This window comes from Xenopus laevis, chromosome 8S (genome assembly GCF_017654675.1).
Source record: "Xenopus laevis strain J_2021 chromosome 8S, Xenopus_laevis_v10.1, whole genome shotgun sequence".
Classification (NCBI taxonomy): Eukaryota; Metazoa; Chordata; class Amphibia; order Anura; family Pipidae; genus Xenopus; species Xenopus laevis.
The window spans coordinates 21009591-21034947 of record NC_054386.1 but is presented as its reverse complement, the minus strand read 5'-3'; the positions used below and the strand labels follow the sequence as shown (position 1 = coordinate 21034947).

Genomic DNA, 25357 nt, shown 5'->3' with positions numbered 1-25357 from the left:
TATATTTGATGTAAATATAGAATGCTCCCAAGTGCAAGTTTTCCCCTTCTTGTAAAGGATTATCTTCAATCAGTTCAATCAGTTTTAGATATGTTGGTCATAAATGAAGGTGATGGCAGCTTTTGACAGGTATTGCTTTGTCTGCTGTGTTTAAATGTACATTTTCAGATGAAGCGAAATAAGTGCTCACAGCATTCTCTGAGGTGGATCCTAGTTTAGCGTATGGAAACCTTATTTTGTGTATATATATATATATATATATATATATATATATATATATATATATATATATATATATAGATATATATATATATATAGATATATATATATATATATATATATATTTACAATGCATATCATATGCTTTCATATAGTAACAAAGTCCATTATTTAATAAATGATTGCAAATGTAGTTTTTTTTATTGAATTTACATCACTTTTATCTTTATATACTGTTTGAATGAAGATCAAATATTAATATGACCACATAGGTTAAATACAGAAAACACTTTGCATGTATACTTATTTTTCAGATGACTGTATATTGTGGGTGCTGATCCCCTTCTACAGTATATAATCTTAATATTTAGCTAAGCTTTATGTACTATTTTTTTTTTAAGATAAACTTCCTGCAGCCATATTGGTCCAGGATCAGATACATAATATAAGCAGTCAGTTCAGCTGAACAAGGGGACTCCTGGTACACATAGGCTTTCTAAGACCCATACAAATTATATATTTTTAAATAATACATTATTTGCTTATGGCACGCAAACATTAGTACCTGATGGCACCCACCGTAGAACACATTAAATACAGAGCACTGCTTGCTACTTAAAGGTAAACTGTACCCCCAACCTTAATACTTTTTTTCACCTTCAAGGAGAAGGAAAGCTACGGAGGCATTTTATTGCCAATAGATTAGCTGTAATAGTGCAAGCTAGAATGCTATATTTATTCTGTAGAATGTTTTACCATACCTGAGTAAAAAGCTCTAGAAACTCTCTGTTTGTTTAGGATAGGAGTTGCAGTATTAATGTGGTGTGACATCACTTCCTGTCTGAGTCTCTCCCTGCTCTGGGCTCAGATTACAGTAGAGAAGGGAGGGGGCGGGGGAAGAGGAGCAAACTGAGCATGCTCTTGCCCAGGGCAATGAGGTTTAAGCTGAAGGCAGGAAGTCTGATACAAAAGCCCATGTGTACACAATAGAAGAAAAGAAATGCAGTGTTTCTTTTGACAGGGGACTCAGAGCAACATTACTTGGGGGGTTACTGGTATATTTAGATGGACCTTTCTGATAAGGCTTACTTAGTTTTAACCTTTCCTTCTCCTTTAAAACACTTTTTTTCAGTTCAGTTGGTTTCAGACAGTTCACCAGAATAAAGACTTTTTACACTTATTTTCTATTTGTGACAGTTTTTCTAATATTGAAGTGTAAAGTTTAATTTTTCACCTCCTAAAGCAGCTCGGGGAGGGGGAGTCGCCGACTCTTTAACTGTTATAAATTGATACATATGGGGGCACATTTACTTAGGGTTGAAAATCGAGGGTTAATTAACCCTCGATATTCGACCGTCGAAGTAAAAACCTTCTAATTGGAATATCGAAGTCAAAGGATTTACCACATTTAGTATGATCGAACGATCGAAGGAAAAACCTTCGACTTCATTTCGGTTTGGTCTTTTTGAATTCGAATTTCGAAGTTTTTTCAATTCGAAATTCGACCCTTGATTAATATGCCCCCTAATGTAGCAAATTGTAATAATTCAGAATGCTCCTGGATCACTGCATTGTCAGACTGAAACACTAGAACAGGAACATTAACTTTAAACTTACATTTTTGAAAAACAGTAGAAAATAAAAGATGGAATTGAAAAAGTCTTTGTTTATGGTGAACAATCTGAAAACAAATCAACTGGAAAAAGTGTTTGGAAGGTCAACAATCCCTTAAAGCAACAGATTTTATATCAAATCAAGTGTCATATTAAAGAATCTTACCAAACTGGAATATATATTAAAGTGAATATTGCTCTTTTACATCTCTTGCCTTGAGCCACCATTTCGTGATGGTCTGTGTGCTGCCTCAGAGATCACCTGACCAGAAATACTACAACTCTAACTGTAACAGGAAGAAGTGTGGAAGCAAAAGACAGAACTGTTAATTGGCTCATGTGATCTAACATGTATGGTTTGTTTGGTATGTTTGTGTGCACCGTGAATCCTAGGATCCCAGGGGTCGGCCCTTATTTTCTAAAATGGTAATTTTCAATTCATGATTATACAATGGCACATACTACTAAAGTATAGTATACTACTAGTATATTATTATGAAAAATTGTATTTACATGAAGCAGGGTTTTACATATGAGCTGTTTTATGCAATATATTTTTATGGAGACCTACATTGTTTTCCTTTAACTACTTCTTACTAATGCTTTATGCCAATGCAGCTAAGGCTGAAAGCAGTACTAGTAGTAAGACAAGCTCCTCTTATTAATTATACTGGTACTAGGTACTTCTTCCCTAAAAAATTGGAATTGCCATCTGTACTTAAATACTTAAAGTGTTAATAAATAGCCATGTAACCTACCTTCTATAAAGCTTGCCACCTTTAACAAACTAGACTAGGGGAGATTGTGGATGCACACCTAAGGCCAATTTCAAAAAGTTTAAAGCCCTGTCTAAATGATTCAAGTAAATATGCAAGTGCATGTAATTTTGAAACAGGGTTTTTTTGTTACAAAGTTATGATCATAATATTGATAAGCCACCATACCACGTCAAGGTAAAACCCCAGAGACACTTCTCTATGTACACACACACTTAGGGGCAGATTCACTAAGCTCGAGTGAAGGATTCGAATGAAAAATACTTCGAATTTCGAAGTATTTTTTTGGTACTTCGACCATCGAATTGGTTAAATTCGTTCGAATTCGAACGAAATCGAACGAATCGAACGAAAAATCGTTCGACTATTCGACCATTCGATAGTCGAAGTACTTGCCCTTTAAAAAAAACTTCGACCCCCTACTTCGGCAGGTAAAACCTACCGAAGTCAATGTTAGCCTATGGGGAAGGTCCCCATAGGCTTGCTAACCTTTTTTTGATCGAAGGATTTTCGTTCGATCGTTGGATTCAAATCCTTCGAATCGTTCGAAGCGCTAAATCCTTCGACTTCGATATTCGAAGTCGAAGGATTTCAATCCGAGGGTCGAATTTCGAAGTATTTTTAACTTCGAAATTCGACCCTTAGTGAATCGGCCCCTAATTGTGTCTTTCATTTATTTCTCTTCTACACCCTTTCATTCTATGCTTACTTTCATACATACTCCCAAATACACATACACTTTCCCTTACCACTACCATACACACCTTCACATTTCACTTACACATGTATACACACTATTGTGCAACTGCACATATCACTCTACTTTGTTTTTAATTACAACACCTGACTTCTACTTTTCTAAAATGGGCGTTGGTTAAGGCAGTCTCTCCCTCTTAAAAGCCGCTTAGCAGTTGGCGGGGGAAGATTTAGCACAGAGTTTGAAACCAAAGCACTGGAGATGTTTACATAAAGAATTGTTACTACATAGAGAGGTAATATTCCTTTTTTACTATGACTAAAGATAAATAAGTTAGGGACCACCATGTGGGGTTTTACCTTGACGTGGTATGGTGGCTTATCAATATTATGATCATAACTTTGTAACAAAAAAAACCCTGTTTCAAAATTACATGCACTTGCATATTTACTTGAATCATTTAGACAGGGCTTTATACTTTTTGAAATTGGCCTTAGGTGTGCATCCACAATCTCCCCTAGACCTTTAACAAACTAGCCTTGAATTTTCCCTTTAATGTATTTATATCACTTGAAACTGGGTTTCCATCACTATAAAGTAGTACACATGAAGGCACATTTATCAAGGGTCGAATTTCGAAATCATACGAGTTCTTTAAAACTCCCATAAACTCCCATAAATTCAAAATTCGACCAATCGAAATTTATTAATAAAATCAAATTTTCTCAGCTTGGACCAATTTATTCAACCCGACTCCATTCAAATTAAAAAAACTAGACAAACTAGATTTTTTCTCCCAAAAAAACTCGAATGTCAGGAAGGTTGCAAACATCACCAAACTGATCCCTGAACCTCTCCCATTAACTTATACAGTAAATCGGCACGTTTTAGGTGGCAATAGTCAAATTCAAATTCTTAAAGATATTGAAATTCGAATTAAAACTCAAATCCAGTTTGGATAATTCACAATTGAATTTGAGAGTTTTTTTCACTTCGACCCTTGTGCCGAGACCCTACTTATATGCATAGTTGGGCTAAAAGGTTGCATTTAAAAGGGATGATACACCTTTAAGTGAACTTTTAGTATGGTATAGAACTAACAGCTTTTCAATTTGTCTTAATTTTTTTCAATATAGTTTTTGAATTATTTCCCTTCTTCTGACTCTTTCCAGCTTTCAAATGGGGGTCCCTGACCCCATCTAAAAAACAAATCATCTGTAAGGCTACACATTTCTTGTTATTGCTACTCATATTTCTGTTCAGGCAAACGCCTATTTATATTCTAGTTCTTATTCAAATCAATGCAACAACCAGATTGCTGACTTTGCAAGCTAGAGAGCTACTGAATAATATGCTAAATAACTCAAAAACAAATAATAAAAAAATGAAAACCAATTGTAAATATCAATCTCTACATCATACATAAAGTTAACTCAAACTTAAGTTAATATTAAGTTTAAGTATAGCCAAACTCCATGCTGTATGCTATAATGTAGTGAATAAAGTACCCCCTATTGTAAAATATAAGGATATTATCAGGAGGAGTTCCATGACCATATAAAATACAGGTCATGATGGAGCTCCAGGGTTACTTCTAATATCCCCATATTTTCCAACAAGGGGTATTTTATTTATTTAATACACAATTTTTGTGAGTCATGTAACAAAAATAACATCACTACTCACCGTTTATAACCGATGACATCACTAGTCACCGTTTATATAGTGAATAAAGTACCCCCTCTTGTAAAATATAAGGATATTATAAGTTACCGAGGAGTTTCATGACCATATAAAAACACAAGGTCATGGAACTCCGAGGTAACTTCTAATATCCTCATATTTTGCAACTGGGGGTACTTTATTTATTATAATACACACGTTTCAGTAAGTCATGTGACAGAAATGACATCAGAACTCACCGTTTATAACTGATGACATCAGAACTCACCGTTTATAAGGATATAATTTACAAGATATTCATAGCTTTTGTGTATTATAAGTATAAAATTTACAGGATATTCATGGCTTTTGTGTATTATATCATTATTACAGTAAATATTTAGACAAACAAGGTCAATGGTATTCCCATCCAATCAATATTTGTCATTGTTATTAATTTGCTGCAAATGATTCTTGTTTTGTAGGAGGGGGCATGTTTATGAGACAAGAAAAGCTTGTGTCAGATTGGAGGAATAGAAAGCTTTTGGCATCTGATAATGGAACCCAAGATAAAAACTGCACTGAGCCAGGTAAGTAAAGTATTCCAGCTTGCCAAGCAAAGATAGATAGACAGATAGATTAATAGATGCATATTTATTACAAAGATCAATGTTTAAGACCCAACAGAGACTAACCTAGAGAAAGGTCTTGAGGAAGGTCATCGTGGAGACTAAAATATTGACCCTCTTAATAAATTTGGATTGGATTGGATTCCCTAAGTGCAGAAATCCTTAGATACAAAAAAAACACATTCCAGAGACTCTACCGAGGAGGTTGATGTGTGCAGCACTATTCTCTACAACGTTGTATACATGTATAAATAAGTAGGAGTGACGAGAAAGAACACTTTTGAGTACCCTTTAGTATATAATAGAATTGCTAATTCTAAGCAACTTTTAAATTGGTTTTCATTATTTCTTTTTTTTATAGTTTTAGAATTATTTGCCTTTTTCTTCTGACTCTTCACAGCTTTCAAATGGGGATGTCGCTGACCCCTTCTAAAAAACAAATGCTCTGTAAGGCTACAAATGTATTGTTATTGCAAAAAGCTTTTTATTACTTATCTTTATATTTGTCACGAACGCCGCCCGGAGCAGTTCCAGGAGCTCCGGGCGGCGCGTCTATGTCTTCCGGCGTCGCTCCCAAAATGGCGGCGCCCATGGCCGCCACGTGGGTAGCGGTGCCGGCGCAAACACGCCAGCGCATCGACGCCAGCGTCAGGACGTCAGTGACGTCACTATGGCGCCAATATTCAAACATAAAATCGCTACCCAGACGCCAGAATGGCGCCCAAGTATAGGAAACATTGCCTATGTGTATCCTGGGTTCCCTGACATTTGATATTACTATATTCTTGTTCCTGATTGTTATCCTGACCCTTTGCCTGGACTTTGACTTTGCTGTTATCTGCCTGCCTGTGAAACTCTTGCCTGGATTCTGACTACTCCTTTGTTTAAACCTTTGGACACCGCGACCTTGTTCCCTCAAGAGGGCTTCCTCCTCGATCCTGACTACCTCCATGGAGGGAGCTCCCGGCTCCCTGACAATATTCAGGCAAATTCTCTCAGAATATCAATATCACTCTCTACATTATACTAAGGGGCAGATTTAGCAAGGGTCGAATTTCGAAGTAGAAAAACCTTCAAAATTCGACCATCGAATTGGAATACTTCGACTTCGAATATCAAAGTCGAAGTTTTTTTTACATCGAATTTGGCCATTTGTGGTCGAAGTAAAATTGTTCGATCAAACTAATGTTTTTTTCTTCAACTTCAAAAAACGTAGAAAAATGCTCTAGAAGGTCCCCATAGGCTAACATAGCACTTTGGCAGGTTTAATTTGGCGAGTATTGAAGTCGAAGTTTTTTAAAGAGACAGTACTTCGATTATCGAATGGTCGAATAATCGAAGTATTTTTACTTCGAATCGAATTCGAAGTCGGAGTCGTAGTAGCCTATTCGATGGTCGATGTATCCAAAAAATTACTTTTTTACTTTGAAAATTCCCTTTGAATTCACTTCGACCCTTGATAAATCTACTCCTAAAAGTTAATTTAAAGGTGAACAACCCATTTAAGTCCTCTTTTTCCCATATTTTAAATCACATTAGTGTGTATATTGCTTCCTTAACGCAAACACATGAGATGAGCTCCGTCAGTGTTTATAAAGTATACATTGTATGGTTTCAATAAGTCCTAGTGAAATGAGAATTTATTTCTAAAAAACCTGGAAAATTAATATGGACAATGAGAGCTATTGTAGTTGTGTGGCCTTCTGATTTATAAAGAAACAAAGCTTTGGATTTTTTGTGGGATTGCATATGTGTAAAGTGTTCCATGTTATTAGGCATAAGCCAGACTAATGAATGGGTTCTTCTGTAATACACTTTTCTTGCTGATTTTTCATTTGGGACAATTAACAGCAAATTTAAAGTGTGTCACAGCAGACAGTAAAACTAATGTTATGTGGCTAGTCACTGCTTTTTCCCCTATAAACTGTACACTTGCTGCAATGGGGATCTAACCCAAATCAACAATTTTCTTAATTTTCATCTTTTAATTATTAGCAGTTTTACTCTATTACTATCATGCTTTTACTACAGCAAAGCTGGCAGCTGGCCGCCAGAGGGTTACATGACTGATGTAGGCAGCGTCTCCAGGCGATACATTTCATGGTTCTTTCCCTCTCATTTACATTTTAAAGCTATTTTGAATATCTAAAAGAGTGAGTAGTTAGTGTCTGGAGATGCTGCATGCACCACTTATTTAATCCTCTGGTGGTTGGCTAAAAAGTGACTGTAAATTAATTTAACTTGCAAAAGTGCTCAGAAGAGGAGTCATTTGGTTTAAGAGGGTTAAGATTTCCTTTGATCACTAGATCATTTATGCTGTTCCGGTATGCTTTTCAGATACTAGCTCTGTAATTTTCAATACTATGTCGTTTTTTTACATTCATTTAAAGTCTTTGCTGCACTTTTCTTAATGAATAATCCTGATAGTATATGTGTGTAATAAATAGTCATACTGTGACAAGAGCATATCCCCTGCTGTGCGGTACTGGGCTGAAAAAAGGAAATGCTCAAAGTAGGGATGCACCGAATCCAATATTTTGGATTCAGCCGAACCCCCGAATCCTTCGCGAAAGATTCGGCCGAATACCGAACTGAATCCTAATTTGCATTAGGGTTGGGAGGGGGGAAACTTTTTTTACTTCCTTGTTTTGTGACAAAAAGTTACGCAATCTCCCTTCCCTCCCTTAATTTGCATATGCAAATTAGGATTCAGATTCGGTTCGGCCAGGCAGAAGGATTCGGCCGAATCCTGCTGAAAAAGGCAGAATCCTGGCCGAATCATGAACCGAATCCTGGATTCGGTGCATCCCTAGCTCAAAGGGACCTTTACTTGTATAGCTTCTGTTGCTGTCTACACACACAGATGTGCTAATACAGGAGTGCCCATACTTTACTAAGGCCAGCTCTACTTTAAGGGGCAGATTTATCAAAGGTTGAGGTGAAGTTTTGAAGTGAAAAACTTTGAATTTCAAGCTATTTTTTGTGTACTTCGACTAGGGAATAGTCATACTTCAATTCGAAGTTGAAAAAAACTTCAAAATTCGAAGGTATTGTCTCTTTAAAAATTCGACTTAGACCATTCGCCACCTAAAAGCTGCCGAAGTGCTGTTTTAGCCTATGGGGGACCTCCTACAACCTGTATGGAGGCAATTGGGGGGTTTGGGAGATCAAAGGTCGAAGTTAAAATAAACTTCAAACGAAGTACGATTCGAAGTAGGCCGAATTCGGCCCACTTCGACCTCCATTCGATTGGTCTTTTTGAATTCGAAGTTCGAAGTTTTTTTAACTTCAAACTTCACAGGTCACAACGGGGCCCTGTACTTACCTATTGCCCTATAGAGATTTGCATGGTGCAGGTGTGTGTAAAAGTAAACGCAAGTGGAACCATGGAATTAAAGGGGTTGTTCACCTTTAAATGAACTTTTAATATGATGTAGAGAGGGATATTCTGAAACAATTTGCAAGTGGTTTACACTCTTTATTATTTGTGGTTTTTGAGTTATTTAGCTTTTTATTCAGCAGCTCTCCAGTTTGCAATTTCAACTATATAGTTGCTAGGATCCAAAAAAATCCTAACAACCATCCTTTGATTTAAACGAGAGTCTGGAATATGAATAGCAGAGGCCTGAATAGAAAGAGGAGGAATAAAAAGTAGCAACAACAATACATGAGTAGCGTTACAGAGCATTTGTTGTTTAAATGGGATCAGTGACCCCCCCATTTCAAAGCTGGAGAGAACAATGCAATTAATTCAAAAAATACAAAAATTAAATAATGAAGACCAATTGAAAAGTTGCATAGAATTAGCCATTCTAGAACATACTAAAAGATAACTTGAAGGTGAACCACCCCTTTACGCAAAGCAGGTATTAACTCCAGGGCGTCATTGTGTTCTTGCACCCTGTACTTTGCAATTGCACACAATCCATCAAAACAACTAGTACACTCATGCTATGTGGAATTTTTAAGAAGTGTATATATTATGTTCAACTACCTTTGTAGCATTTAAGTTGAGCTTATCCACAGCTGGATGTGAATCAGTAAATAACTGATGCAGTGATCAATGGCTTAACTAGATGTTGCTGGGCCCCTCAGTAAATTCATATTCGGACCCTGAACATATCCAGATGTTCTCCTGTTTTCAAATATATGTTAAAATTGCTTGTTAATGAGTGCCTCGTGGGGCCCCCAATGCATCCGTGGCCCCCTGCAGCCACAGGGTCTGCTTCCTCTGTAGGTACGCCCCTGCCAGTCATGCTATGTTTAGAACAATGTTGATATAGGATTAAAGGCATATACAATATTCACTGCATTGTCTATAAATAAACAAGCATTGAGATAAGACAATGTTGTCCTTCCTAGTAATGTTCAGATGTTTATTTTATTTTACTGCTGGGAATACCCAGCATTTTAATCTATTGATTTTTGCCAGCATAAAATTAATGCGAGGCACAATCAATATCTAGAGTATTTTGGATGTACACTGATGTTCTGTAAGTACTCGTGAATTAAATTAAACAATTAAATTGATCAAGTGGTTATATGGACAGATTATTGGCCAACGTTGACTACACAAATCGTGAGATAAATTGCCCAGTGCTGGCTAAAATCAGTCATATACACACTCCAATGTGATTTTGGATTTTTCATCATGTCTGATTAATATCTGTTCATTGTTCATGTTATGAATGATTTATGATCCAAACTGTGGGAATACAAATGTTTCATAAACATGTACTGAAACTGCTTATGAGTCAGTACCTCACTGGGCCCCCTGTACCTTATGTGTCCCCCCAGCATTCACGGGGTCTGCTTCCTCTAGCTAAACCCTGTGCATAGTCCGAGTCAGTAGCTTATTGGCCCGTGTATGGGGCCCCCCGACGGGCTTCCCCGTTCGATATCTGGCCGAAAGTCGGGCAGATCTCGATCGGGTGGGACTAAAAATCCCGTTGGATCACTGCCGTATCTGTTCGTTGATGCGGTCCCGCGATCCGCCCGCCCGTTAAGCCACCGTAGGATCCAATCGTTGGGCCCTAGGGCCCACGATTGGTTCAGCCTCATATTGCCCTCCTCAAGGTGGGCATATCGGGGAGAGATCCACTAGTTTGGCGACATCGCCAAACGAGCGGATCTCTCCATGTATGGCCACCTTAATTCAATGGGAGAGGTCCAGTGACCCATTTGAAGATGTTAATAGCCTTCCTGCCATTCGAATTTTCTTCAGAGAAAAAACTTGATTCGAGTTTAGTCGAATTCGATTCAAATCCAATTTTAGTTTTCGATATTCAATTTTTTTCATAAATAACCTCACGATCGAATTTCGAGGATATTCAAATTCATTTGAGTAATTCGAAATTCGACCTTTGACAAATAGGCCTCCCAGTGTTAGTTATACAGCAACTGTTGAAATGTTCTATTACAAATGGAGCAAATTTGACAAATTGTTTAAAGATTTGTTTTTTTTTCCTATTTGGGTTAATTGAAATATGACCTAATTATTGCTATTATTTAGCTGTGTTATACTAAGGGAGAGAAAACAAATGGAAGTGTTTACACAAGGCTCACCTCGTAAGATAAAATGTCAAGCAGGAATCCTGCAGCTTAGTGTAGCTTGTGTGACACGGATAAACTCTAGTGCAATTAGAAGATTAGCCAGAGTTACAGGGTGTATTGCTTCCAGTTTAGATGCCAGTCCATGTGCTGTGCCATAGCTGGAGCTTTCTCAGGAGAGCTCTTTTCACTCATCAGTTATTCGTTCAAAAAATAATCATTCAAAATATCCTTATAACCTTATCTGATTTCAGGTGGTTGCTCTGTTCTACATTAACATAACTAGCACACCTAGGGGAACGGGTATAGGCTGGGCAGCCAGCGCCCCCAGACACAACTTTCGCTCTAGATTCCTGTTGGCACAAGCATGGGGTTTTGGGCCCAAGTTTGATCACACCTCCTGCACCCCCAGTAGTTCTGCCATTACTGCTCTGCAAAAACAGTAATAATGTATGTTTGTGACTCAACTAAGAAAAATATCAGTGCAAAATGAGTCGCGATACTTGCTGGCTCTATAAGAGTCTGAGGCATGACTACATCATGTCCCAGTTGTGCCTAGATAGCCGAGGAACATTCAGTGTATATAGAAAGTACCTCCACACTGTCCTCAGCCTCAGGACTGAAATATGCTTAAAAGAAATCCGATTTAGAATCAGCGACCTGGAACTGGGGCTCAAAATGACCTTTCTGCAAAAAAAACATTTTAAACATGAATTTCTTAAAGGAACAGTAACACCAAAAAATGTAAGTGTTTTAAAGTAATGGAAATATAATGTACTGTTGCCCTGCACTGGTAAAGCTGATGTGTTTGCTTCAGAAACACTACTATAATTCATATAAACAAGCTGCTGTATAGTAATGGCGGAAATTGAAAAACGGCTATATGGCACAGGTTAACGAATGGATAACAGATAACACCATTAGACAGACAGAGCTTATCTTCTATCTGCTGTGTAACCTGAGCCTTTTCTCCTTTGAATGGCTGCCCCCATTGCTACACAGCAGCTTATTTATATAAATAATAGTAGTGTTTCTGAAGCAAACACAGCAGTTTTACCAGTGCAGGGCAACACTGCATTATATTTTTATTACTTTAAAACACTTTTATTTTTTGACGTTACTGTTCCTTTAAAAGCTGCACAGGTACACACAAGTGACTGTTGGTGCTTTATAACTTGTGGGTCTGTATAATGCACAAGCTAGAGGGCATGTTATATCAGCAGACAGAGCTGTAAGGTTGTCACCTGTCCAGATTTGACCCGGACAGCCTGGTTTTCAGAAGGACTGCCCGGGTAAAGACATTCTGCCCAGTTTTCCAAAGGGCAGGATCTCCCCTGATTGACATGGCAATCAGCCAATCGCTGATCACGTCATAGCCCTGCACATGTGAAGTAGGGGTCCTCACTCAAAGCTCTAAGGGCAGAACTCCACTACATGCATCCGACTGTCGGATGTGAACGCCGCACAATGCGTCTTCATCCGACAGTCGGACACATGTAGTTTGTAGTTGCAATATTTCTATAACTTACATTATATTCAACCCCTCACGACTGGTAAAATAATAAATATTTTTGTTTATTTGTTTTCTTTGAGAAAGGCTAGCTTGCTAGCCAAAACTTTAGTCTCCTGGAAAAAAAAAATATTTGTAATTTTTACTCTAAGAGTGTGGACCCCTTTTTCTATATGTATAGCATTATAGAGGCTTTGCACCCAGGCAAGTGGACATTATTTTCATGAGTGCCAACATATCCGATATATATCTGGGGACCTTTCTCAAGGATGACATTAACAGAATCAGCCATCTCTGAGAAAGGTCCCCAGGTGGGACCGAAACGTCAGATAAAGATGTATATTTGCACAAAATAAAGATTATTGACTACAAGTGAGTGCTGATCCTCTATTCACATCTGTATATATATATATATATAGCCACCAATATGATAATAAATTACATTTTTTTAAAAATACTTAAGACCTGTGAGTGCGGTTTCTATGCGATGGACTATTACTTTGAATTTTGATACTGCACCCAGGCAAGTTATTTCTATTTTTCGAGAGTGCCGACTTTTGGATGGATTATATATATATATATATATATGTATGTATATATATATATATATATATATATATATATATATATATATATATATATATATATATAAACTTGAAACAAACTAGGATCAAATGTGTACTAGACACACTTCCTCCTGTTGTTACACACAATCCAGTTCAGATGGTGGTTGTTAGTGTTGTTAAAACGAAACCTTTACTTATAGTTACATTAATACTTGTTGCCCATCAACTTACAAGACTCACACACAGGCATCGTGCCCATTACTTATGCCCCTGAGGAAGCTGAGCAGTCAGTGAAAGGCGTAGGGCGGCGTAGGTGGATGGTGGCGAGAGTAGTTCCCACTTGTTCCCCACATAGATAGGCAGGCATTGTGCAAGTGCGAAAATTGGAAGGGAGTGAATGGCCATTTTTTGACAATTTTATTTATGCTACTAGCAATCTAATATCTGCACTTGAAATTATTTAAGTATATACAATATAGACTTTACTTGTATTAACTCCAGTGCGGGGGGGGAGCAGGGAGGGGGGACTATGGAAGGAAGGGAGTAAGGGTTTTTAATTATAAAGGGGGTGAAATTCTCCTTTAAGTAAAGTGTTGGATGCGGAGATTTCACACCTTCTATGTATTTCTTCTTTCATGATTCAGTTATAATAGCTGAACAACTTTGATTGATCACTATCCTGGATAATAGTGTAGATTACTGCACAAGATGCCTTGCTTACTGCTTCCCTGGTAAAACATAAAGTAAAAATTGCCTTTGCTCAAGTTGATGACTCCTGTGATGTTCACCCAGAGGCACTCATTTTTTAGCTGCATGGTAGGCATAATAAACCAAATAATTTTTATTTCCCATGGCTTTAACCGCATACCTAATCAAGGTAGAAACTATATGTGTGGGCACTTTCTCACAGGAGGAATGGAGATATGAGCCAGGTAATTGAATCAGACTTTGTGGTTTATCTAACAGTTACCCAACCAGGCAAAGGTGGGTATTAAGAAACTCATTATTACTGCATGCTGGAATTCTCTAATTGAAGAAAAGATACATTTCTGCTAGCAGTCTCCCTGCAAGTGATTGGCGCCTGATTTCTTTCCGTTATGGTATCTTTACCATCATTGATTTCCTTCATCCCAACATGAATCTATAACCTGTACTTACTGTGGCAAATTGCATGGGGCTCAGATTGTGTTGTGCCAAGTAATTATATATCCGAGAAACAGGTTGAGAATTAGGGAATTATTTTCAGTTACAGAATGCTGTCAGCAAATAATATCCTTTTTTATTCATTTAATTCAAAATGGCAGCTCATAGTATTCAAACTGCAAGCTGCTGAGCTTTTCTAAGGTCTGACTAAACAACAATTATAGTTGCCTTTAACATTCGTAGTTGTTTTATAAATTGATTCCTCGTTTTTAGAGATTGTCTCACTAGATCCACATGGTCTCTACCCCTACCTCCTTCACTAAAGTATAGCACCGGTGTTTAATATATTGATTAGTGTTTTAATTGATTTCATTTAATTGAAAGTGAACTACTTGGTTCATTTGTGGGAGAAGAATACTGGAGGACGGTTAGGGCTTGTTTATACAGAGCTTATTATCTGTATTTACTGTAGTGATCATAGGGGAAGGAGGGTGGTAGAGTGAAAACAAAATAAAAAATTAAAAGAATAGGCACAGTACATTATTAACCAACATCTAATGTATTTTGATTATGTTAATCATGTGCATAATTGCATAGTTACATAGTTAAGTTGGGTTTAAAAAAGACCAAACAAAGTTAAACCCCTCCAAATGAAACCCAGCACACATACATACACACATCCACCGACCCCTCCATACAGTACAATCACATTAACTACAGTATATACAGGTATGGGACCTGTTATCCAGAATGCTCGGGACCTGGGGTTTTCTGGATAACAGATCTTTCCGTAATTTGGGTCTTCGTGCCTTATGTCTACTAGAAATTCATTTAAACATTAAATAAACCCAATAGGCTGATTTTGCTTCCAATAAGGATTAATTATATCTTAGTTGGGATCAAGTACAAGCTACAGTTTTATTATTACAGAGAAAAAGGAAATCATTTTTAAAAATTTGGATTATTTGGATAAAATGGAGTCTATGGGAGACAGCCATTCCGTAATTCGGAGCTTTCTGGATATCGGGTTTCCGGGTTAACAGAATCAGCCATCACAACATCATCCAGCCCACTGTGAAGAACCACCTACATTGTTTCAAATTAAAGTACTTTTCCTCATGTCAAAAAAAGTCCATACCTCCCAACTGTCCCCATTTTGACAGCTCAACCTGCAGTCCCGGATTGTTACTGAAATGCCCACACCTTCTCTTTGATCTCCTGCTCTATGCCAGAAAAAGATACAACGTTTTTGAAACTTAATTAAATAAGAGGCTTTTTGGCAGAGCCCAGAATACACAGCACCTGCACTGTGATACATTTGTAACAATTTAAGATAAGAGTTTCTGAAACTTAATTAAATAAGAGGCTTTTGGCTGAGAGCCCAAAATAATCATTTGTAACAATTTAAGCTAAGTAGGTATCTTGGGAAAGGCAAAATTATGTTTCATCCATTGAGTTAATGCCCTATGTATGCAAGCCAGTACTTTATTAGCTTTAGTAGCCACAGGATAATACTGCCTGAAATTAGACAACTTGTTATATACAAAAATTCCAAAATCCTTCTCAATTAAAGGAACAATAACACCAATAAGTGAAAATGTTTTACATTAATGAAAATATGTTGTACAGTTGATCTGCACTGGTACAGCTGGTTTGTTTGCTTCATAAACTCGACAATGTTTATATAAACAAGCTGCTGTGTAGCTGCAAAAGGAGAAAATGCACAGGATACATAGCAAATTAGCTCTATAGCACATAACAGGATTCTCCAGAAATGATCTGTTATCTACTGTGTATCCTGTGCATGAATGGCTGCCCTCTTGGCTACACAGCAGCTTGTTTATATAAAAAATAGTTGTGTTTCTAAAGTAAACACACAAGTTTTACCAGTACAGGGTAACAGTGCATCATTGCTTCAAACCACTCTCATTATTTGGTGTTACTGTTCTTTTAAGGAAACACCCAACACACTGCCATTTAAGGGTCTATTTATCATGCTGTGTAAAAATATTTTTTTGCCTAATAAAAGAAAACACAATTAGAAGCAACTTTCCAATATGAATTAATTAAAAATTGTTAGTGTTTTCAAAGTTATTTGTGAATGTAATTACTATTAAAAACAGCATTTGCTTAACTCCTGGTTGTTACTTTTTAAACAATATTGCAAAAACCAGTCTCCTCCTGCAAGACAGGTCTGTCAGTCTGTTGGCTTGGGTTACATTGTTTCAAAAGCCAGGGCAGAGAATAGAAAGGGATAACTAAAAAAAACTTAGATGTGTAATGAATGTATATTGTAGAGTTGCTAAGAATTGTTTTCTTTTAGTATGCAAAAAAATATTTTTGGGTTGACATGTCATTATATATATTATTATGGCATTTTAATGATGCCTGTATTGCAGTCAGTTTTTTGTGAAAGGGGTAAAATGAAAATTGAATATAAGATTCATCTCAATGAAAAAATAAATAAATATAACCAATTAAAAATGCTGTAATATTTCTGAACTAATCTAGTTTTTCTTCCCCCATCTGTCTCTCTATATGCAGCTTTGCATTGGAGTTGGTTATACCGAAGAACAGTTAGCTCTAATACTGTATATTGCAGTGATCCCCCAACCAGTAGCTCACGAGCAACATGTTGCTCTCCAACTCCTTTTACTTCTGAATGTTGTTCACAGGGTCTAAAGGTTGGGGATCCCTGGTATATTGTATATGAAAGGGAAACACATACAACTGTATTTGACCGAACTGTCAATTACTTATAACTCTGACTTCTGCATGAAGAGAGTTTGTTGAGAGGGGATAAGTAAAGAGCAGGCTATATATATATATATATATATATATATATATATATATATATATATATATATATATATATATATATATATATATAATCAAACAGTACCTTGTACTTGATCCCTACTAGGATCAAGTTAACCCTTACTAGAGGCAAAACAGTCCTATTGGCTTTAATTAATATTTAAATGCTTTTTTAGCAGACTAAAGATATAGTGATTCCCTTATCTGGAAAACCTCAGGTGCAGTGGTGTAACTAGATGTAACTGGGCCCCACAGCAAATTATTTTTTAGACCCCCAACATGTCTAGAGGTTGACTTGTTTTACCAATATGTATTGGAATTGTATATGAATTAGGGTTTCCTGGGGCCCCTATAACTCCTGGGCCCCCTGCAGACGCAGGGTCTGCTTCCTTTATATTTACGGACCTGCCCAGCTTCCAAGCATTCTGGATAACAGGTCCCATACCTGTACTAAAAACAACTAACAATTAACCTTCGTACATTTATATCCAGTTTCCCCTCCCTCTTAAGGATTGGAAATTCTGGGGGCCATTGGGAAATGGTGCCTCTGTTGTTCTACCTTAAAACAGACCTGCATCCATGTAGCCATAATCAGTTTATCTAGAAAGGTGTTTGCTTTAACACTGGTATTTTTTGAAAAAACGATAGTGCATAAACTCAGGAAACTGCAGGAAGCCTTATGCAAGTCTAAAGACATTTGGTTTAATATGCAGAAATCATGTTGGCAGGGCAAGCCAGGATTTAGCATATGAGGAACTAGTAATGGATCATGCTTCCCAATGAGAACAATTAATCTCTTCCTTTGCGTTATCCAATCAGAAGATGGTTAGCTGCCAGCATGACAGATGGTCATTTTTCTTTGTCATCTGATCCAAAGATATTGCCTACTTCCATCTATCTGCTCTTGTCATGTAATTGAATGGGTGGCCAAATAAATGGGAAAGGTTCCAAGTTTTGCTTTCATCATTGTTTTTTTTTTTCTTCAGAGATTTGAAAGACTTATAGAGGCAAAATCAACTAATCACAAAACAGGCATCTTATTCTTGCTTAACGGAGCAGCTGTAGACAAACTGCTAATCATTTTCTGAGCAGTTTTAAACCTCTTCCCTGTAGTCTTATGTGTTAGTAAAATTATAATACAGTTTGAATCATTTGTTTAACATTTCCATATTAAACTGAATTTTTGCTGCCATAATGGTGGATGGTGGAGGCGTAGATCAGAACAAACTGGGGATAGAGTGCAGAATGAGACTGTAGCAGAAGGAGAGGATGGGAGCACAAACGCAGGAAAGCGGGAGAACTAGATAGCGAAAGGACTGGAAAGAGAGAGGACTGGATAGCGAGAGGATTGGATATAAGACAGGTTAGCTACAAGGCAGAACAGAAAGCAGGAATCAGGAACAGGCAAGGCAAGGTCGGTTTAAGGTTAAGGCAGGGAAAGGTACAAGGTAAGGTCAGGTTTGGAGTGAGGTGCAGAGCAATATTCAGAATAGCACGGAAAGCTGGCCAAGACAAGGTCAAGGCAAGGTTAAAGAAAGGAAAGATCAAGGTTTAAAGCAGGCCCGGAGCAGGACTGGAAGGGGACGGTAAGGCAGATCAAGACAAGACAAGACAAGGTTCAGAGCCAGGCAGGACAAAACAGGGAAGAGTTCAGACAAGACAAGGTTCAGAGCCAGACAGGACAAGACAGGGAAGAGTTCAGACAAAACAAGGCAGGGAAAGGAGGCTAGAGCAGGAACCCTTAGCTAGGAACAATGCCACACTGCTAGTTTGGGAAGCCAATGCTCAGGCAAGGAATGTTTAAAGGGCTGGCCTTAAATAGGGCGGAGTCAGCCCTGACTGCAAACCAATCAGGCTGCTGCTGGGCTAGGGCTGCAAAGGCCAGAAATACCACCTGGCCCAGTGGTCATGACATTGAACCAGAAACACAAAGGTCCCTTGCTCGAATCCCAGCAGTGCCTGACACAAGCCTTATATAAATATAAAGAATGGCTGAAAACCTCTTCAGCTAAAATTGTCATTAAATGGCTACTATACTCAAATGTGTTGAGTAGAAATGTACATGGCAGCAATTATGCTAGAATAGACATATAGCATCTCAATGTGCAGGCCAGAAGAAAAGAAGAAAGCCCTAAGAGTTGTTCTTGGTGTGATGAGTGTCATATTTGAGTTCACAACAACCCCCAAAGACATCAAAGACTGTGCCCCTTAACTGTAAGACCGCTCCCCCTTTTGACCAGTTTTTGACCGCTCCCCCTTTTTGACAAAGGTTGCTTAGGTAAGACTAAAACTGAAGGCTAAACCACTCGTAACTTCACAGATTATTTTCAGAAACTTTAGTTTTTAACATGTCCATTAGACACGAGGGTCCATTTAATCTATAATTGTGGAAACATGATAGCTCTTTGTCAATTACAGCACCTAGTTATAATTCATCACATATAGAAAATTAAAAGAATTTTACTCAGATACTTAAAAGGGTTGTTCACCTTCAAACACATTTTCAGTTCATTCGGTTTCAGATCGTTCACCAGAAATAAAGAACTTTTGCAATTATTTTCTATTTGTGATCATTTTTCTAACACTGAAGTGTAAAGTTTCATTATTCACCTTCTAAAGCAGCTCTGGGGGGGGGGTCGCCGACTCTTTAACTGTTCTAAATTGATACATTTAATTGATACATTTCTTATCTTATCTGACAGCAGAATCCCTGAGTTTCATTACAGGCAGCTGTTAGAATTAATGCAATAGTTGCTAATACTCCAGAGATACTGCTGATAAATGTATCAATTCTTGTATCCACTAAATGGATCCAATTGTAACAGTTCAGAATCTGCTCCTGGACCACTGGGCTGCCAGACACCAGAGACAGAAACATTAAGGGGCAGATTTATCAAGGGTCAAATTGAAAAATCAAAGTAAAAAAATTAGAATTTCGAGCTATTTCTGTATACTTTGATCGAATAGGCCAAAATTCAATTAGAATTTGGAAAAAAAACTATTAGAATATCGAAATTTATCATGTACTGTCTCTTTAAAACTTCAACTTCGCCCATTCGCCATCTAAAACCTGCCGAATTGCTGTTTTAGCCTATGGAGGACCTCCTAGAACCTATTTGGAGTCATTTGGTGGACTTTGAAAAGTTTTTTGGGGCAATTCAAATTCGATGGAATGCGGTAAAACTTCGATTCAGACGATTCGAATACAGCCTATTCACCCTCAGAAATTACGGTTGGTCTTTTTCTCTTCGAATTCCGAAGTTATGGGAGTCGTAGTATCCCATGGTTGAAGTATCCAAAAAATTACTTCGAATTTCGCATTTTTTTAACTTTGAAAATTCCCTCTAATTCACTACGACCCTTGATAAATCTGCCCCTTAGTATCTACAACTCAACATAAATAAATAAGCTCTTAATAAGAGAATGTATGGTATAATGTATCTTCAAGTTTAACTTATAACATTATAAAAAGTTAAATGCTCCAACGTGACTTTTGATTTTCTTTTATTACGCATCATTGTTATTTTTCCCTAATTACGCATCACTAAAGCAATGTTTATTAGTGCTCCATTGAGTCCCTGACAGCTTGCTGTTTGAATACATATGTTATTTGGTAGGATATCTGAAGGTTATCACTTCCACATCCATCAGATCTTCAGAAACGTCTCTTTGAGTTGGCTGCATTTCCACGCACAACTAAAAAATGCTTTTCTTTTTTTAATGAGCTGCCAACATCCGCTGGCAGTTTCACCTTCTTCTACTGGTTACTGCTTTGCCAGTCACGTGTTTGGATAAAGAGACGAATATTACGCAGAACTGAAGATAGGCCCCGAGGAAACATTCATGATGCTGAAAAACAGAGAATAATTTTTTTTCCAGGACCTGCTATGATTGGCTACATAAAAATGAATAAAACATGGTTGTTATATAATAACTTTCAGCCTGAATCCTACCAAGGGAATTAACCGTTATCTCCTCAGCCAATCGCTCATTAAATGCCATATAATATAGAAATATATATAATATAAAACACCCAAGTACTAGAAATATGGAGCCAAACATGAGGTGATTAAGCAAAACCAAAACTTCTGCTTCCTGGTCACTTATGTTTATGGTAATGATCCTTATTCTGGGCAGTGGACAACAAAGCAATAGTTAGAAGAAGAATGGAACCCACTTGACGTGAAGCTAAAGCAGAGTGAATGGAGGAGATTGGTATAATCTTCTTCACAATTAGCAAAGAGCAAAAGTACAAATTATCACCTGATTTCTAAATAACCTCCCTCGCTTGCCCTTTGCGATGCATCTCAAGTCCCTGCTCCGTTAATAGGATTAGTGTCACATACATGAGGTATTAACACAAGTACTGTATAGCAGTTGCAGGATTTTCTGCTATGCAATATCACGTGCTCACAAAACACTGAGACTTAACACTATGTTGAGAACTGTCTAGTCTCTGCCAAAAGTAAAACTGTGTAACTCAGCTGTGGCTTAGTATGCGGGGAAATTTAATTAGAAATTTGACACAATCAAAAATGGGACCTACATAGTGATGAGAACTCTCAAATTGATTACACTATCTCTGCCTCCTGTTCTTGTGTTAGATATCTCCCTATAGAGATAGGGGTACGAACTGCCTCCACTGTCTTCATATTCAAGCAGGAGATGTTGAGGAAGCCAAGTGCTCAGATAGCACATCGATAAGTAGCAAATTGCCTTTATATGGAAACCTTATGAGTACAGGAATATCTGCTGAGGTTTATAAAAAATGTAATGAGAAGGTTAGATGGATTTGTGAAGATTAGTGTTGGAAGAAACTTATTTATACTAGGGATGCACCAAATCCAGGATTCGGTTCCGGATTCAGCCAGGATTCGGCCTTTTTCAGCAGGATTCCGATTCAGCTGAATCCTTCGGCTCGGATGAAGCGAATCCAAATCCTAATTTGCATATGCAGATTAGGGGCGGGAGGGAAATCACATTACTTTTTGTCACAAAGCAAGGAAGTAAAAAATGTTTTCCCTGTCCCACCCCTAATTTGCATATGCAAATTAGGATTCAAATTCGGGTTCAGCCGGGCAGAAGGATTCGGCCGAATCCGAATCCTGCTGAAAAAGGCCGAATCCCAAACCAAATCCGGGATTCAGTACATCCCTAATTTATACTGTATTATATTAATCTTAAAAAACATTTTAACAAGTTTTATGCTTACATAGGTATCCATGGGTCCTTCATAATTTGAGTTATGTTGGAGGGCCACAGTATGGACAGCATTGTTAGTATAATAGGATGTGTAACACTCAGAGGGGAGTTTAGGGGACAGGAGACCCAATGAGGATATGCAAATTACAAAAATCTGGCCCATGAATCTGTACCTGCAATGATAGATTTAAAATCCCCCTGACGAAGGGGGAACGCCCCAAAACGTTGTGTTGTAAATAAACACGCAGGGGGTTATCCCCCTGTTTGATTCGCCTCGGTACCTAATTTTGTTCTTAGATTTAAAATTGGGCCCATGAAAACAGGTGGTGCTGTGCATCTGGTTGGGGTTTGTTTTAGCAGGGGGCAAGAAAGTGCTATGTACATTTCTGTGTCTATACTAAAGCTTTACTATTCTTTCTGCCTTATTCAAGATTTTTTATTCAAGATGGGTTCTTTGTGTTTCAGGGTCTAGGACAAATGCCCTCTCCCATCTATTTTAAAACAGACCTATTTTTGGAAGTCTTTTCAAATAGGACAGTTCAGTGCAGGATTTAATTATGTGTAATATGTTATGTGATATATATATATATATATATATATATATATATATATATATATATATATATATATATATATAAAAGTGGAAACCACAACCCTTTAAGAATAAGATTAGAGTTTTCCAGCAACTGTAGATGTGATTCCCGGCACATTCTTTTCCCTATTTCTTTATTACATTTGCAGTAAAAATATCTGGTATATTGTTCTGCACAGCTTATTAGGATCTTTTATTTTCTCAACACCAACACATAAAAATCTGGAGCAGGTATCATAAATCAGCAAGTGAGAGGAAAAGACAATATTCCAGACTGTGCTTATAAATGGGTCATAGTAGGAGAGAAGGAGAAGAGACAGGGTTACATGAAGCCGAAATATATCTAGGAAGTTTTAAGAGTTTGCGCAGCTGCCCCTGAAATCTTGGCAATTATTAATCATCAGAGTAGAGTGTCCAATTTAAGGACACATAAAGCTTTATTCTAAGAAACCATATTAATCCAACCTGAGAAGGTTAGTAAAGTAATGGCTGCCAACACCATTGTGCAGCTTAGCCTTGTACTTGTTACAGAGGCACAATTACTAGAAAAAATGATTGGCCAGCATTAGAGAGGGGTAGGAAATGACATCACAACTGTCTGGTTAATGACATCATGGGGTTAGGGAATAAGTTGTTCAGAAAAGTAAAAAGATAGGGGCGGGTGGAAAACTAAGGGGGTTATTTACTAAACTCTGAATGCAAAAATCTCGAAAAACTTTTTTCTATAAAATCAGACTTTTAAAAAATCACTAATTTTTCGGATTTTATTAAACCCCCGAGGATGAAAAAGACAGAATCTTAAAATCCGGCTCTCAGACCTGTCGAGGTTGCATATAAGTCAATAGGAGGACTCCCAATGATTTTTTGATGTGCGCTGAGTTTCGAAAAAATTGTAAAAATCGGATGAAAAATCTGAATAAAATCTTTAAAATCTGATAAAAAAAATCCAAAAAAATCCCCAAAATCTGTTTTTTTCCTGCAAAGCAAATTCTCAAAAAAATTTAATAATAATAAAGCGTAAAAAACCGAGCGGATTTGATTAGAGTTTGTAGCAGAAAATATTCAGATAAAATAAGACTTTTATAAATAACCCCCTATGTGTTAAGAACGGAGGAACAGAGTGATTAAAAGTGATCCGTGGGGCTAAAACAGTTCATGGAAAGAGGAGAAATTATGAAATTACTTGCAGGTACATTGCAAGTAAATTTGTAGCATTGGCCCAGCTGTAGCTGGAGGAAGCAGACCCTGCGGCTGCTGTGGGGCCCAGGAGGTGTAGGGGCACGAGGCCCTAATTAATGAGCAATTTCAACATATATTGGTAAAACAGGGCAACCTCTGAATATATTAGGGGCCCTAAAAATTATTTGCTGTGGGGCCCAGTAGTATCTAATTACGCCACTGTTGGGGCATGTAAAAGCCATGCACTTGGGAGGATGCTAGGAGGTCTATACACTGACAAAATATCACCATGAGGCTTTACTTCCCCTTAAAATAACATTTAGTTTTAAACATTCTCAGGAATAGGACTTTGCCCTTATTTGACAGCCACCCTGATGCAGAGTTGTTATATCATTGTGAATGAAGCTAAACTGCTTTTATTAATCACTGCTAACGAGCTGTGAGGTTTTTGTCTAATAGTTTCTAAAAATTGCTCCATGTGACATTATCCTTTGAGTCTCACATGATTTATCTAATCTCCAGGAATCTAATTTAGAAAAGCTTTCAGTCCTCGTAGGATGGTAGGTCTGTTGTATGTACTCAGTAGTAAGCACCTAAACAACAGAGCCACTGTACTGCAAATGCTGGGGTTATTAAATACAATGCAACTCCTCCTTCAGTTTGGCTTTGTGTTTGCCCCAACTCCTTTTTTAGCTTTAATCCTTTGTTTCATACCTGTCCTAAGTAATGCTGCTCTGAGTCCTCTGTGAAAAGAAATTCCACATGTCTTTCCTTCTATTGTGTGCACATGGGCTTCTATATCAGACTTCCTGTTTTCAGCATAAACCTTCCGAGCTAGGGCTTGAGCATGCTCAGTTTGCTCATCTCTCTTTCTCCCCCTCCCTTTTCCCCCTCCCTGCTGTAATCTGACCCCAGAGCTATGAGTGAGCAGGGAGAGACTCAGGCAGGAAGTGAAGTCACATCAAGCTAATATGGCAGCTGCTATCCTAAACAAAGAGAGAGAGCTTCTAGAACTGTTTACTTGGGTATGGTAAAGCTTTCTGCAGAATAAATATAGTCTTATAGCTTGCACTATTGTGGCTATCTTGTCAATAAACTGCATTGGTCGATTTCTTTCTCCTTTCAGGTAATTGTACCCTTTTTTTCCTTGGGAACTCTAGAAATAACTGCGTGACTACTATACTATTATATTTTAAAATAAG

General features: G+C 37.6%; 1 protein-coding gene across 2 annotated transcripts in view; it reads left to right on the top strand.

Moving 5' to 3' along the window:
- Nucleotides 1-25357, top strand: part of LOC108700484 (sodium/potassium/calcium exchanger 4) — an 84114-nt gene that overhangs the window by 5688 nt on the left and 53069 nt on the right. For both annotated transcript variants that reach the window (XM_018233690.2, XM_041574887.1), the window contains exon 2: nucleotides 5453-5557. In XM_018233690.2, the coding sequence (XP_018089179.1) occupies nucleotides 5453-5557 (105 nt within the window). The remainder of the gene's footprint in view (nucleotides 1-5452; nucleotides 5558-25357) is intronic.